The 14319-nt window shown below is 41.5% G+C and overlaps 1 protein-coding gene across 1 annotated transcript; it reads left to right on the plus strand.

Moving 5' to 3' along the window:
* Positions 1-3752: 3752 nt before the first annotated feature.
* LOC113318775 (gamma carbonic anhydrase-like 2, mitochondrial) lies at positions 3753-6231 on the plus strand. Its single transcript, XM_026567021.1, has 2 exons — positions 3753-4221; positions 5638-6231. Exons 1-2 carry the CDS (start codon positions 3804-3806, stop codon positions 6012-6014), a joined length of 795 nt encoding a protein of 264 aa, XP_026422806.1. The 5' UTR covers positions 3753-3803; the 3' UTR covers positions 6015-6231.
* Positions 6232-14319: the final 8088 nt, after the last annotated feature.

Here is a 14319-nt window from a genome sequence, read left to right on the forward strand (position 1 = left end):
ATGAGTTAGATTTCAAACCTTGTGATTAATTAACACAAGTATGAGCTTTATGCTTATCAAATGAAAATTATTCATGGTTAATCCTATTTTTCCTTCTAATTTTTGGAGGAAACCATTTTTGACGTGAAAAAGTATCATAAAACTTACTATCATCAAAGTATGAGACTAAGTTTGAATCCTTACCAGAAGAAGTTTGTTTGGAGAATTTTGACAGTCTGTTGATAAGATCCTTGTATCCTTGAATTATCAGATTTAGGTTGTCATTCATATCTCCTTTGTTGTTTTCACCTTCTGGTACCTTTCTCACATTTTGAACATCATCCCTTACCTTTGTTTGAGGAGGACCTTTCTGAAATCTCCTTAACCGATTTGTGTTAACGCTACTATTACAAGTTCGAACGTTAAACGAGCAGATTAAACTGACTTTCATGGAAGGATTCACAGGGTGAGTACTAAAACCAATTGGTTTAGACATCCGAATGTCAGTTACACCTTTGAGTATTAAATCTAAGGTGTGTTGAAGTCAACCAAAATAGTTGTCATTCAACCTCAATTTGCACTTTCGTTGAACACGTCCTTTTGAATCACAAAGGAGACATACTTTCTGATCACCTGAGTGAGTAAAGTGAGTAGGATTAACAACATTGTTAGAAGATTTCTTCCTTACGTGAGATGTAGTGATTCCTTGATTAGTGGAAGTTACAAGGACATCTTTAGCAATAGGAAGGGTTTGCAATTTATCTTCTGAAACTGGTTTCATCAGAGAAACATGATTACACGTAGTCACGTTTTCTAACATCACTGTTGAGTCAGAAGAAATTGGTATAGTGGACTTCATAAAACATCCTTTACATTAAATAGAGAGATTACTCAACAGATGTTAGATTTCCAAGGCATTTTTCTTGAGTTTAGCCTCGAGTAAGGTTCGAGATGAACAAACTACGTCATTTTCCTCTCGAAGAATCCTTAATTGGGAATCACGATCTTTTACCATACTAATAATCATATTGACTTTGTGTTTCAGCCTATTGATTTCAACTTCCTGGATTCTAACAAGGTTTAGAATCGCTGCACTCTCTTTGGTTGCTTCCCTTTCTACTTCAGAGTCAGACTCGTCAGTAAGATAATCATGGTAACACTTATCAATACTTGTCTGTTTCGTGGGAACAAAATGTTCATCTATATGCGAGATCGACAAGTCTTTCTCTTTAATAGATTTCATAGAAATAACACTTTTATTCCTGGTGATGCGTTTGTCAGAGATAGCACTTCTGTCCATAGAGTCAGATTGCTACAAACACAGACTTATGAGGTCTTAACGTGTTTGCCTTCTTTGATACCAATTAAAAAAACGGGGGTAATAACAACGACACCCTATAATTCGTTCGACAATTTGTATGGAACCTATTTTGTTTATGCTTGAGAATCTTCTCTTCTGATATAAGATTCACTCAAACTAGATCGAAATTTTGACGGGGATCTTTAGACTGTTGTTAGTGCTAAAGATGATCTTGTGATAATCCATTGTTAACAGACTCCGTTCTGTGCGTGATTGATTACAAGAGATTCAAGTTGTCGTGTGCAGGTGTTTATTGAAGATCTAAGAAGATTTGAAGACAAAGAAGATATTGAAGATTTCTGATTTGTGTTTTTAATCTTTGGTGTGCAAAATACTTGTTTCGGTATAGAGGATCCAACTATAATCTGTTTATCCTTGTGGTAGATTGGATTGATTAGTTGTGTAGATCGGCATCAATACAATTCTTAGTGATTAAAAGTATTGATTGCAAAATCTTAACAATTACCTTTGGTAGTTGAACATAAGATAGATCTAAGAACCTGACGAAGGAGTTTATTGAGATAAACAGAAGAGCCTTTGTCGAACTCACATCACTTGGTTGAAGAGAGTTGATACCAAACAGATTTTTTGTTCCTTTACTGTTTGGAATACGAACCAAAGGAATTGTTCCAAGTACGTGACTTATTCATAGGTCGGAGGCGTGGGAATACAGACGGAACTAGGTGAACTATATGTTTAGTTGTTTGGTCTCAACTATATGAAGTTGGTTTAATTTTGTGTAGCGGCTTAATCCTGAGAGTATTCAATTCTGGACAAGGTCCCGGGGTTTTCCTGCATTTGCGATTTCCTCGTTAACAAAATCTTGTTGTGTCATTTACTTTTATTTTCCGCGTTGTAATTGTTTTATTATAATTAAAGTAAATTACACAAATGTTAATTCCTATTTACTTGATAAGCAACCCTATTGTGTTTGGTTAAGTTCGAACCTTTTTATCAAGTAAACATACTTCGTTGTTGTATTGTCTCGATCTCGTATCCATAGACGATCACACGAAGTGTGAACCAATTAGTTGCATTGTCTCGACTCAGTCTATAGACAATCAATTTCGGAGAAAGGACTTATAGGCAGGAAAAGTTTTAGATTGAGGTATATTTGGGTACCCTCGCCTTTCAGCATCTCTCCGACTTGCAAGCGGAGCCACTAAACGTTTACCAAAAAAGTTGGCCACACGAGCTACAAAACCCTAATTTCTATTAAGCAGCATTATATTACTGCCGCAAAACGATCTTGGGCCGCTCAACTTTGCCATCCGAATTTACCGGCCTAGATTCAATCCCAATCAACGGGCAAGGTGCGGATATTTTCACCTGCGGCCCGTCTATTGTGCTGGTCGGTCGAACAACTCCCAGCGCGCGGCTAACACCAAAAACCGTTAGCCCAAAATAGGTTGGCCACACGGCTTTTTTAAAACCTAAATAAATCAACGACAGCCATTAACTGCCGCAAATCATCTGGACCGCCCAACTTCACCAGAAGAATCGGCCGGCCAAACTCCTATTCTAAGCGTTCAACAAAATGTCGCCGTGACCATTGGAAGTTCCTCTTCCATAAGGAACAATCGGCCGCGCCGCGGCCTACCCATGTGGCTCCTAAGCGGTTGCCCGAAGATGGATGACCACGCTTCTTATAAAAGTCTTGAATAAATTAGGGGCAACCAATAACTGCCGCAAATCATCTCCGCCATCCAATTTGGATAGCCAACTCAATTCTGGCCACAACACCTTTCCAGACTGACAACGACACCTATATCCATCTTTTTTTCATCTATTCACCACCAATCACCGAACAAAATTCAATATCCAACTCCTCAACGACAACCAACACCTTAGTCGAACCCCATTGCATATACTAAGGAATAATCACCACTGCTCGCGAGTATTTCAGGCATTAACACACTTGATACCTTGAATGCAAACATAACCTTCACTAGGATGGAATGCCCATCGAATTTCTAAAAAAGCGTGGGTCTAACAACCACACCCAATATTTCGTTTAGGCAATCTGTATGGACTAACTCCAATATACTTCCAAAAGAATTAACTAGACAGTCAAACTCAATTAAGAAAAATACCTTCTTCAACAGAGTTCAGTTTAGGTTCACAAGGAAAAGTATTAATGATGTCGCTCATACTTTAGCGAGTTTCGCTTTTAAAAACCACATCTCTAATTGGTGGTTAGCTCCCTCTCCTCCTTGTATTGCTTCTCTACGTGATAGAGAAGGCGTTTGGTTTTAGTTTTTTTTTTTTTGTCCTGCTCGTGTAAAAAAAAAAAAAAAAAAGTCTGATTTTAGGACGGGACCGGAACCGAAACTGTTCAAAAAAAATCTTTATGCAGGTGTAATCCGAGTGTAAATTGCTTTATTACTCAGAAGTGTTAAGTTGTCCCATACAATTGTCGTTGAAGAGGGCACAATTTCTTTTCTCTTTCATTTCTCTTCACGAAATGGCGACATCTCTAGCAGCTCGACTAACCAGAAAAACCCTAAAATCGGCAACAATTGGTCCATTAACTCAATCTATTTTCGGCCTCACTAGACCGTTCTCTACTGCTGTTGCTACAGATTCATCATCATCTTCATCAAAGATACCGGCAACAATAACAAGAGATAATGATGAAAGATTGAAATGGGATTATAGAGGACAAAGACAAGTAATTCCATTAGGGCAATGGTTACCAACAATAGCTGTTGATGCTTATGTTGCACCAAATGTTGTATTAGCTGGGCAAGTAACTGTTTGTGATGGATCTTCAGTTTGGAGTGGATCTGTTCTTAGAGGAGATCTTAATAAAATTACTGTTGGCTTTTGTTCTAATGTTCAAGAACGATGTGTTCTTCATGCTGCTTGGTCTTCTCCTACAGGTTTGCGTTCTCAGTTTGACCTGATTTATTGTTTGTTTTTTTGCTTTTCAATTTGGGGGAAAATTATACTTTTACGAATGCAGACCCTAGATGTGAAAATTAATCTTGATATAGAATTTTGTTTGGTTGGTTAAATGTTTAAGAAATCTATAAATAGCAGATTATATTGGAATATAATGCTCCAACTGCACGGTCACCTTGGTGTCTTCACTTCACCTCGGTCGGTGTGAATCCCGCAGAGGTGATCGTGCATTACATTCCAATAGATTAAGTTTAATTTTTGGGATCTACTTTGTTCTGTTGATTGAATGGGTAGAGGCAAGAAGAGGGTAGAGTGAAATGCTCTTTAGCGAATTGACCAGCGATCGGAGTGGGTGATGACATAAAGTGTTTCAATGCTCTCGAGCTTTTTGTTAACCTTCTGGTGATATATATCCACAGATTATTGTGGCATAATAGTGAGGTTTATTGGCGGCTCCTGTTATCACGTTCTATCAAGTTCCATTCAAGTTTGCTTCGTTTATTTCTTTGTTGAGCTGGAATTTTTGTCAATTGTTGTTACTGATTTATTCGTTGTGCAGCTTGTATATCCCATCTATATGAAGCATCATATTATGTGAAGCATAGAATGTGGGTAGTACAATTATGTGAAGCGTATAAATGTGTAGCATATATTGTTCTTCAAAGTACCGTGAACATCTTAACTACCATGTGTTTTAATCAGATCACTTGCTGTATAGTCTTCGTTACTTATAGGTTAGTTATGCAAGATCATGATTGTGATTTGGTTAAAGCCAAGAATGTTTCTGGTGTAGTTTAGTTAGAATGAGGAAATTAGTAGGTAGTGCTGGTAAGACTAAACTATAGGATACTTCTATCCTATGGTTAAAGATAAAACATAACAAGGTAGGTTTTCATTAGTGTAGGTGACAGTATATTGATGGATGTGGTAGTGTTGCTGTTGTAGTTTATGGTTGTAGAATGCATGCATTGAGAAATTAGCGTTTTTGTTTCAAGTAGGAAGCTTGGTATTTGGGAAAAATTTGCATAGTGCAAGTCAGGAAAAGTTGCTTTTGAGTTAAGGAAGCTACACAATCTTGTATTATGCATTTGGAAACCAGTAAACAGTCGAAATGGGGGTAATGTTATGCAGCATCTAAATGTGCTGAAAATCCTTGACACTCTATTTGCCTTACATCTTGAAGGTGTCAGTGAGACAACTACGGGGACAAGGCATTTTATCTCATTAGCCTCATGTGAATTCTTGTTGACATATGTTGACTTATAAACATCATGACTGGGATTATGCAACCATCAGTCAGATAATCTTCTAGTATTTGTTACATGAAAATTTCTTAGTCTCCCGCATTCTTCTATTTCCAATCTGCAATTATTGAGATTTGCTATTTCTGTTAGGGTTACCTGCTGAAACATTAATCGAGAGGTTTGTGACTATTGGGGCATACAGTCTCCTGCGGTCCTGCACAATCGAGCCGGAATGCATCATAGGGCAACACTCAATCCTTATGGAAGGTTCCTTGGTCGAGACCCACTCAATCTTGGAAGCTGGCTCTGTTCTTCCTCCTGGTCGAAGGATTCCTTCTGGCGAACTGTGGGCTGGAAATCCAGCAAGATACGTCCGAGCTCTGACCCATGAAGAAATCTTGGAGATCCCAAAATTGGCAGTTGCGATAAATGATCTGAGCAAGACCCATTTCTCAGAGTTCCTCCCATACTCCACGGTTTACCTGGAGGTTGAGAAATTGAAGAAGACTTTCGGGATCCCTATATGATAGAGCGCTTTTGTTTTCTTCATGTTCCTGTTATGTATCAATCAGTTGAAACAGTCTCTTGAGAGAAAATAAGCAGCTAGACTTCGAGCTAGATTCTAAATTCCCCTTACTTTTTTGGTTGGGATTGTTAATGGTGTTCAGTCATTTGTTTTCATTGTTCTTGAACAATCTGAATTTACTTTTAATGCCTATGTCATCATCAGAGACTTGCCAGCCTTCTACTTTTCAGAATGCAGTGCAAATTATGAAGCTAAAAATGATAGTTTATTCCCTCCATATATACTACTATAAGCTTCTGCTATAGTGCTATTGCAGTGGGCTGAGTGGCTATAGGCCGACAAGATAGATATAAATGTCACTGAGTTTGGGTTTAGTATCTTGAGATCCCATACAAGCCTTCCTAATTCGTTGACCGTCACACTACAAGAAAAATAAGTTGCTTTACATCTTATCAGAAAGTTATATCCCATTGGGACCACATTTTGTATCTACATATCTGATCACAGAATTATATACTGTATTACCCCGTCTCTAAATTCCATGATTTATATGGGCTGATACCAACATTACTAGGGGTTGATACCATTTAGCCGATCCAACGGTCAGGATCGCTCAAAATATTTTGTCCTATATAAAATGATATTAGCCCTAGTAATCTGGTATCAACCCATATAAATCGTGCTAATTCTAACAGCGTGTTTGGTTGGGGGAACTGAGAGCCCAGTAATCCGATTACTTGTAATCGGCCCAATTCTCCCAACCAAACTGAGTATTCAATTCCATGGTAATCGAATTTCCTTGAACCATGGTAATCGAATTTCCTTGAAAAGTCTATTTTAGTTGTACTCTTCCTCCTGTGAAATTTAATCCGAATCTGGGGAATTAAACCTAAAAGATCGTAATGCTAATATTGATCATAGATCGAGCTTCATTTCAAAACTTCTTTTAGAACAAGTGACTGTAAAGAACGAGGGTATTTTGTGGAATGTAGCTATAATTGGCATCAACAAATATGCACTCAGAGAACTAGATTACCCTGTAATTGGTATGAGCTCATGTTGAAGTCAGAGTGAAGAACAAATACTGAAGTTTACAATTATTTTGTTCTTCAAAGTTTTGTAACTAATTAGTTTTGCATTACCAAATAAGCCACGTTGATTCATTGACTACGACACTACGTGTTCTACATTGACTTATAATGGTTTCTCTGCTCTATTAACTTTTTGGTTTTGTTATATTTTCTTCCATCTTTCATTTAGTAAAGAGCGATAACTTACCATTTTAGTGCAACCATTATCAGCTAGGAACATGACCAAGCAACCATTATCAGTGTAGATGTGGAAAATCCTACTACAACATCCAATGAATCTCAAGAACATACAACTTAAGCAAGAGATGAACATGAACACGAGATGTACGTGGTTCAATATGATTACCTACGTCCACGGGAGTGAAAGGATGATCTTATTACTTGATTCAAGGTTACAAGGTGGTGTTACTCACTAACAAGCTCTCTATTCACTCTACAAAGCTCTTAGTGTTCTCTCTCCCTTACTGCCTTACTTGATCCTTTAACTCTTTACAAAGCTCTCTATTTATAAGCTCTCAAGATGATACATCCATATTACAGTGTGAGTCGTGGTACATCTTTCTTGCTGCTCTTCTCGGGTACCATGTGATGCTTCTCCCGATATGTCGTCCTGAGCTGGGTGAGATCAGCTCCCGATGTGCTTCTGCCCGATGATGATAGCTTGGCATAATATGATCTGATGTCGCCTTTTATCATGGCCCGATGTAGTTGGCCCCGAGTCCTATTTTGACCAGATTCTTCTTATCCTTTCAACTACTTTGTCAGAGCATTTGTTAGCCTAGCGTCCGACAGACGTCTCTTCCATCACATCCGAGCTTCACCTTTACACATGCTAGCTTCATGGGTTCTTCTAATGTCTCTTTTCTCGCGCCAAGCCTGGAGAGGATGAATCGATGCCTCACATCTTTCCTATTATTGGTACAACATCGCCTAGGACTGCTCCACCTGGATCTGTGGATTATTTACACCTACATTTATGCCCCTTCTTTCACTCGTGTGTTCGACACGAGGGGAAGAAACCGCTTCGGCTCCCACAATGCTGTCTATGCCGCGTTTCCCGCCATGCATTTCCCCACTAACTCCACCTTTATGACCTGTTACCTTTTCGTCCGGTCATCTCATTCATGCTATAAATCCAGCAGTTAAGCCCTCAATTTTCCTTTTATTCTCCTCTTCAATAACCAACACTCTCTTTCCTTGTTTCCACCATTTTTCTACCATCGAAGCTTCTCCATCATCTTTGTCGTCAGGCTTCCATCTTCAAAACCCTTGCTCTTTGCTTAAATCTAGATACCATTCTTCCGCTGCTATTGTTGTTGGGGCTTTTCATCTTCGTCGTTCTTCTCCGACCCATCTTCAGCTTCTCGTTTTCCTTCCATTCCTCTCATGGCTTCTTCGACCCCTTCTATGACTGAAAAAACGTGTGTGAGTTATACTTTTTCCGATGAGGATGGTGTTTCCCTCGATTCTTTGTTTATTATTGATAGTCCTTCCAAGCAAGATCATCGTACTCTTAACTCTCTTTTTTCGGACGATTCTCTTTCCTTTTCATGTAGGACTGATAAGTGAATCCCTAAAAACTTGACTGATTAGAAGTTCATTAATCAACTGAAGGATGACTACAATCTCCATGGCTATGACATCAGACTGTTGTCGGGTCAGAAAGGCACCCTGAAGAAGGAGGAGGTGGAGAGATTTCAGAATTCTCCCGAGGTGACGATCAGCACCAAAGGTCATCTTGAGCTCGGGTTACGTATTCCCTTATACGATCCCAATCGTCCCTTTGTTAGTTTTTTCTCAGCTTCGCCCGTCCCGTGCCTTGGCCCAATGGAATGACAATACTTTCCGCCTCATGGCCGAGTGGGAGAGACAAGGTAGGGGTGAATGTTCTCCAACTGCTTGGTCGACCTATGACCCTTCCCAAGCAGGTGAATATACCTCGGCTAGCTTCATTGGTAACCACCGGAGCGGGACTTCCACCAACGATGATCTTGCCGGTTTTGCTGCCAGCCCTCATCGTAACAAGGTTCCCACTGGGGGCTTTAAGAAGTTGATGCTGGACGAAGACCCTGAGGGTGGTACTATCTCGAACAAGCATGCTCGTCATACTAGTGACGCGGCCTGGGATCGGGTCCCTCTCGCCATCTTCGGTCCTATTTTAAGTAGAAACCATCCTCCTCCTGAGTTCCCTGTTGAACCCTACCCATTCTGGGTGGTTAATGTTGATCAGGTAAGATTTACTTTTGTTTTGCTCGGCTGCTCGGCCCGATGATCCATCCAGATTTTTTAATTTTTTCGATCTTTTGTAGTTCAAGTCCCAAGGCGGTCAACCTAAGGTTACGACTACTTGGAAAAGGGATAGGGGCCCTAGTGTATGAGTCGAGGAGGAGACAAGAAAGGTAAAAAAATATACTACTCTATTCACAGTACATGTACTTGCCCTTATTTGTTGCCTTGAATGTTTCTGACGATGACTCTTGCATAGAAATCCAAAGCTGATAAAGGAGAGGTTGGTAGTGCTGCGGCGACAGGTGGTGAACATCTCGATGATCGGCTACCCTTATCTCACTTCTTGAATACGTTTCCCCAAAATTCTTATGACGTTTCATCTACCATTGTAGGTGGTAGGGATGGCGGTAAGGGGAAGGGATCAGCTTTCGGGAACGTGCCCCTGCAGTCAACTGCTCCACCCGCTAGCAAGGGAGTTGTTATTTCTGATGCTGAGATAGTTGTGGTGATGTCCGATAATGAAGATGATGAGGAGATTTTCGGAGACTCGGATGGGGAGTCCGGGGGCTCGGACCAGGAAGAGGAGTCAAAGGACACGTAAAACTCGCTTGCTGGGAAGAATTCTGGTAGCGACCATCAAGTGTTAGAGAACCCGCCCAAAGATGTTTCTGGTCCGAGCTCGGGTGGTAGCACTTTCTTTACCTTCTCAGGTCTGATCTGTGGCTCGCTGGGTGCACTCACTTCCCCTGACTTTAGCTCGTATACTGCCGATGAGATGATCAATGTTGTACCCATTTATGCTGGTTTGACGGATAACTTTGACGTCATGGTGGTTCACATTCCCTTAACCATTAACCCATTATGGGAGGAACTGATTTAGTGATGAGACGTGTTGCTTTGTAGGCTGCTATCCACCAGAAGGAGCTAGCCGAGATGGAGAGGCTTCGTTCCCAGATGCAACAGGAACATGGACGAGCCCGAGGGCTAGAAATTCAACTAGCCGAAGCTAAAGGTATTTGTCCAAAACTTTGTTACCGTTGATTGATCGTGTAGTGCCAATATCCCGACTGTAGTATTGTCTTCTTAGCTGAGATTTATAGACTAGATAGAGATGCCGCCTCCGAATATCGCCGAATGAAGAAGAAATTAGACATCAAATCAGGTCAGGTAGCCATACTTCAACAGAAAATTCAGAATAAAGATGATAAGATCGATCGTCAGGCTGCCAAGATTGAGAAGCTTCAGTCTGAGTTACTTCGATATCAAAGGTTTGAGTACACGCCCGACGAGATGGATAATCTTCGAGTCCATTTACTCCAGGCTCAAAGGGCCGCTGCCGATAAGAGTTTGTTGGCTGAGTCTTTGCAGAGTCGGTGTGCATCGTTGAGACTTCAGATTAGGGACCTGCATTCGGATCGTAAGCAGCTATTGCAGGCAAAAGATATTGCCGAGAGATCCACACAAGAGTTAGAAGGGAGATTTCGGAAATTTAATCAGGTATCCCAAGAGTTGGAATAGGTGCAGTCTCAGTTGTCTGGTCTTCAGTTAGCACACGATCGACAGAAGGCTAGTTAGAGCGATCACAAGAAATATTGCCCCACTAACGAGTTTAATGAGCAGCATTATAATAAGTTGGCTGCAAAGATATCTTCCCTGGAAAGTAGCTTGTTTAAATCCGAGGAAACCGTTAAAATAGCTTTACCCTTGCTTGAAGGTGTTCCCATATGGTTTTAATTGCCCCGATGTCTTTTTGTTATGTCGTTTGCTCCGATATCTTTGTTATTATATTGTTTGTTGTAGTGCTGACCAGTTTGTTATATTTGCAGTTGAGCAAGGTAAAGTTCGATCCTTGGAGGAGGAGGTCACTCGATTAAAGGCAAGCGAGGATCAGCTGATCGGGAAGGTTACCGCTGCCGAGGATACTTCAGCACAATTGACTCTCCAAGTTGCAGAGGAGAAAGGGAGGTTTACTACCGAGTTGGCTGAGAAGGTCAAGGCGGGTGTAAAGGAGTTTCATGAGAAGAAGCGAGCTGATCTTGCTGCTAAGAAGGTGGGCTCGGGTTCGGCTCCTCCGAAGGAGTAGTGGATGCCTTTTGTAGTGTTGTGTCACTATTTTGCCCCTTTGCCTCGGGCTGTAATTTTTCTTTTCATTTGAACACCTTAACCACTTTTTGGACATGTTGTTTTACGGGGTGCTGCGCCACCGGATAATTGCTCTATTTTTAGGGCTTGTTTTCATTCCTGACATCGTTCCTTTGTTTCTTTGACTTTATCGTTCGTAATCGTTAACCTTTTAGTTCCTGCATGTTGTGTCAATTATCCATATGTCAGTATAAAGTTTCATTTCTGTCGAACACACTCAACAGGGAGGGTCATCGGGCCCAATGCCATGTCCCGATTGAGGTATCTCATCACCGTCATTTTGATCCAGTGGGAAGGTATTTAGTCATTCCTAGGTTCTAGGGCTCGATATCTGTCACTGGTTTCCAACCACCAGGACCCTTAGACTACCTCGGCACTTGCGCACTGCTAATGTCCCGAGTTCGAATAGCCCGTCGAGTGTAAGACACCTCGACACTTGCACACTGTTATTGCCCTGAGTACGAATGTCCATTCGAGTGTAAGACACCTCGGCACTTGCACACTTCCATCGCCCCGAGTATGAATGTCTATTCGAGTGTAAGTCACCTCGGCACTTGCACACTGCCGTCGCCCCAAGTACCAATGACCATTAGATGAAATTGTCACATTCCCTACCCCACGTGGATTTTTAAGGAAATAAATGACAGGATATCATACCTGCTCATACACCTCTCATGGGTGATATAGCTTCAGGCGTCGAGCATTCCACGGCCGGGGTTCTGGTGTTCCATCCGGTTTCAATATCTTATACGCTCCTTCTCCTAATTTTTCCACAATAGTGTATGGTCCGCCCCATCTTGTCGCCAATTTTTCGCCTTTCTTGTCACGTTCATAACTGGGTAGTTCCTTCAATACCAACTGTCCTGGCTGGAACTCCCTTGGTCGGACTCGTTTGTTGTATTCACGCTGTATTCGCCTTTGGTAGTTTTCCATTTTTTGTAGAGCCATTTTTCTAGGTTTTTCCAAGTCATCGAGTTTGGCCAGAATTAGATTTTCTGAGATGTTCCGCCTCCATGCCTCAGTCCTTTTGGTGGGTATTATTGCCTCAGTTGGAAGGATGGCCTCGGTTCCGTATGTTAACATAAAGGGTGATAAGCCGGTCGCGTCCCTTTGGGTAGTTCTGTAAGCCCATAGAACATTATAGAGCTCCTCATACCATTAGTCGTATTCCCCATCCAACTTCTTTTTCAGATTGTCTGCTATTATTTTGTTCGTGATCTCGGCCTGCCCATTACTTTGTGGGCAAAGGTGCGTCACCTTGCTCTTTCGAATGTTGTAGGTGTTAAATATCAGATCGATATTCTTTCCTTGTAGTTGTTTTCCGTTGTCCGAGATGATTGTTGTCGGTACGCCGAAACGACAGATGATGTGTTCCTAAATGAAACAAAATACGTCCTTGTACCGAATGTGCATCAGTGGTGCAGCTTCCACCCATTTGGTGAAATAATCAGTAGCCACGATCAAACACTTTCTTTGTCCCGACCCGACATGCAATGGTCCCACGATATCGATCCCCCACTTGTCGAAGGGCCAAGGGCTAAACACTGAGTTTAAGATCACTGCATGTGCGTGTATCTTCTTGCCAAACATTTGGCACTCGTCGCAAATAAACGCCATATGTTTTGCATCCTCGTTCATTTATGGCCAGAAGTATCCCATGGTCTTGGCTCGGGTTGCCAGACTTCGGCCCGAGCTGTGATTTCCCGCGGCGCCATAATGTAGCTCATTCAAGATTGAGTGCCCTTGCTCTTTGCTTAAACACCTCAGGAGCGGTCCTAGGTAGGATTTTCTATATAAGATACCGTCTCCTAGGTAGGATTTTCTATATAAGATACCGTCTCGTAATTCGTATGTTGCTGCTTTGCTTTTGATTTTGTTGATCTCGGGTCGTCCCTTTGGTAATTCTCCCGTCTCTAAATATTGATGAATTGGTTTGCGCCAATCGCCAGATTCATACTTATCAACTATGGTTACAACTACGTATGCTTTAGTGTCTACTGTTTCAGGTATGGATGGCATCAGGATCCTCATGACTCAGATGCCTTCAATAGTCGAGTCCGTTAACATTGAGGCAATGTAGGCTAATGCGTCCGAGTGCCGATTATATTTTATAGAGATGTGTCGGAACTTAATGTTGGGAATCTGATTGATGTAAAATTGGGCGAGCTCCCAATATTTCTGCAATATCGGATCGTGAATAGCATATTGTCCACTAATCTGACGAATCACTAACTGAGAGTCACTAGTTAATCTCACATCGTAAATCCCCATTTCTACGATCAACCGTAAGGCATGTATTACGGCCTCGTACTCAGTGACATTGTTTGTTGCCTTGAACTCCAGCCTAAACGAATGGACCATATTTTTCCCTTTTGGTGTAGTGAAGACTAAACCTAATCCCGGTCCGTCTTTATTGGACGAACCGTCTACGAACACTTCCCATCGTGTCGGACTACATGTTTCAAGGAGGTCGGATGGATCTTCTCGGTCTTCTTCCATGCCCGAAATATCCTCGATTTCATCGTCATCGTCTAAGGGAAAATCTGCCAGAAAGTCAGCCACCGCCTGTGCCTTTACTGCCGTTCTCATCTCGTAGAAGATGTCGAACCGCTTAATTTGAGCACTCCATTTAGAGATCCGTCCTGACCTTGTTGCATTATCAAGTATTGATTCTATAAAAGACTTTGTAAGCACTCGAATCTTGTGATTTTGGAAGTACGTTCGCAGTTTTTGTGTTGCAAACACTAGGGCGAGTATCAATTGTTAGATTCTGGTGTAGTTCTTCTCCGCCGGGTTCATGGTCTTGCTTATGAAGTACACGGGTCTGCTCCGACATTTTTGACT

This window comes from Papaver somniferum, chromosome 10 (genome assembly GCF_003573695.1).
Source record: "Papaver somniferum cultivar HN1 chromosome 10, ASM357369v1, whole genome shotgun sequence".
In the NCBI taxonomy this organism is placed as follows: Eukaryota; Viridiplantae; Streptophyta; class Magnoliopsida; order Ranunculales; family Papaveraceae; genus Papaver; species Papaver somniferum.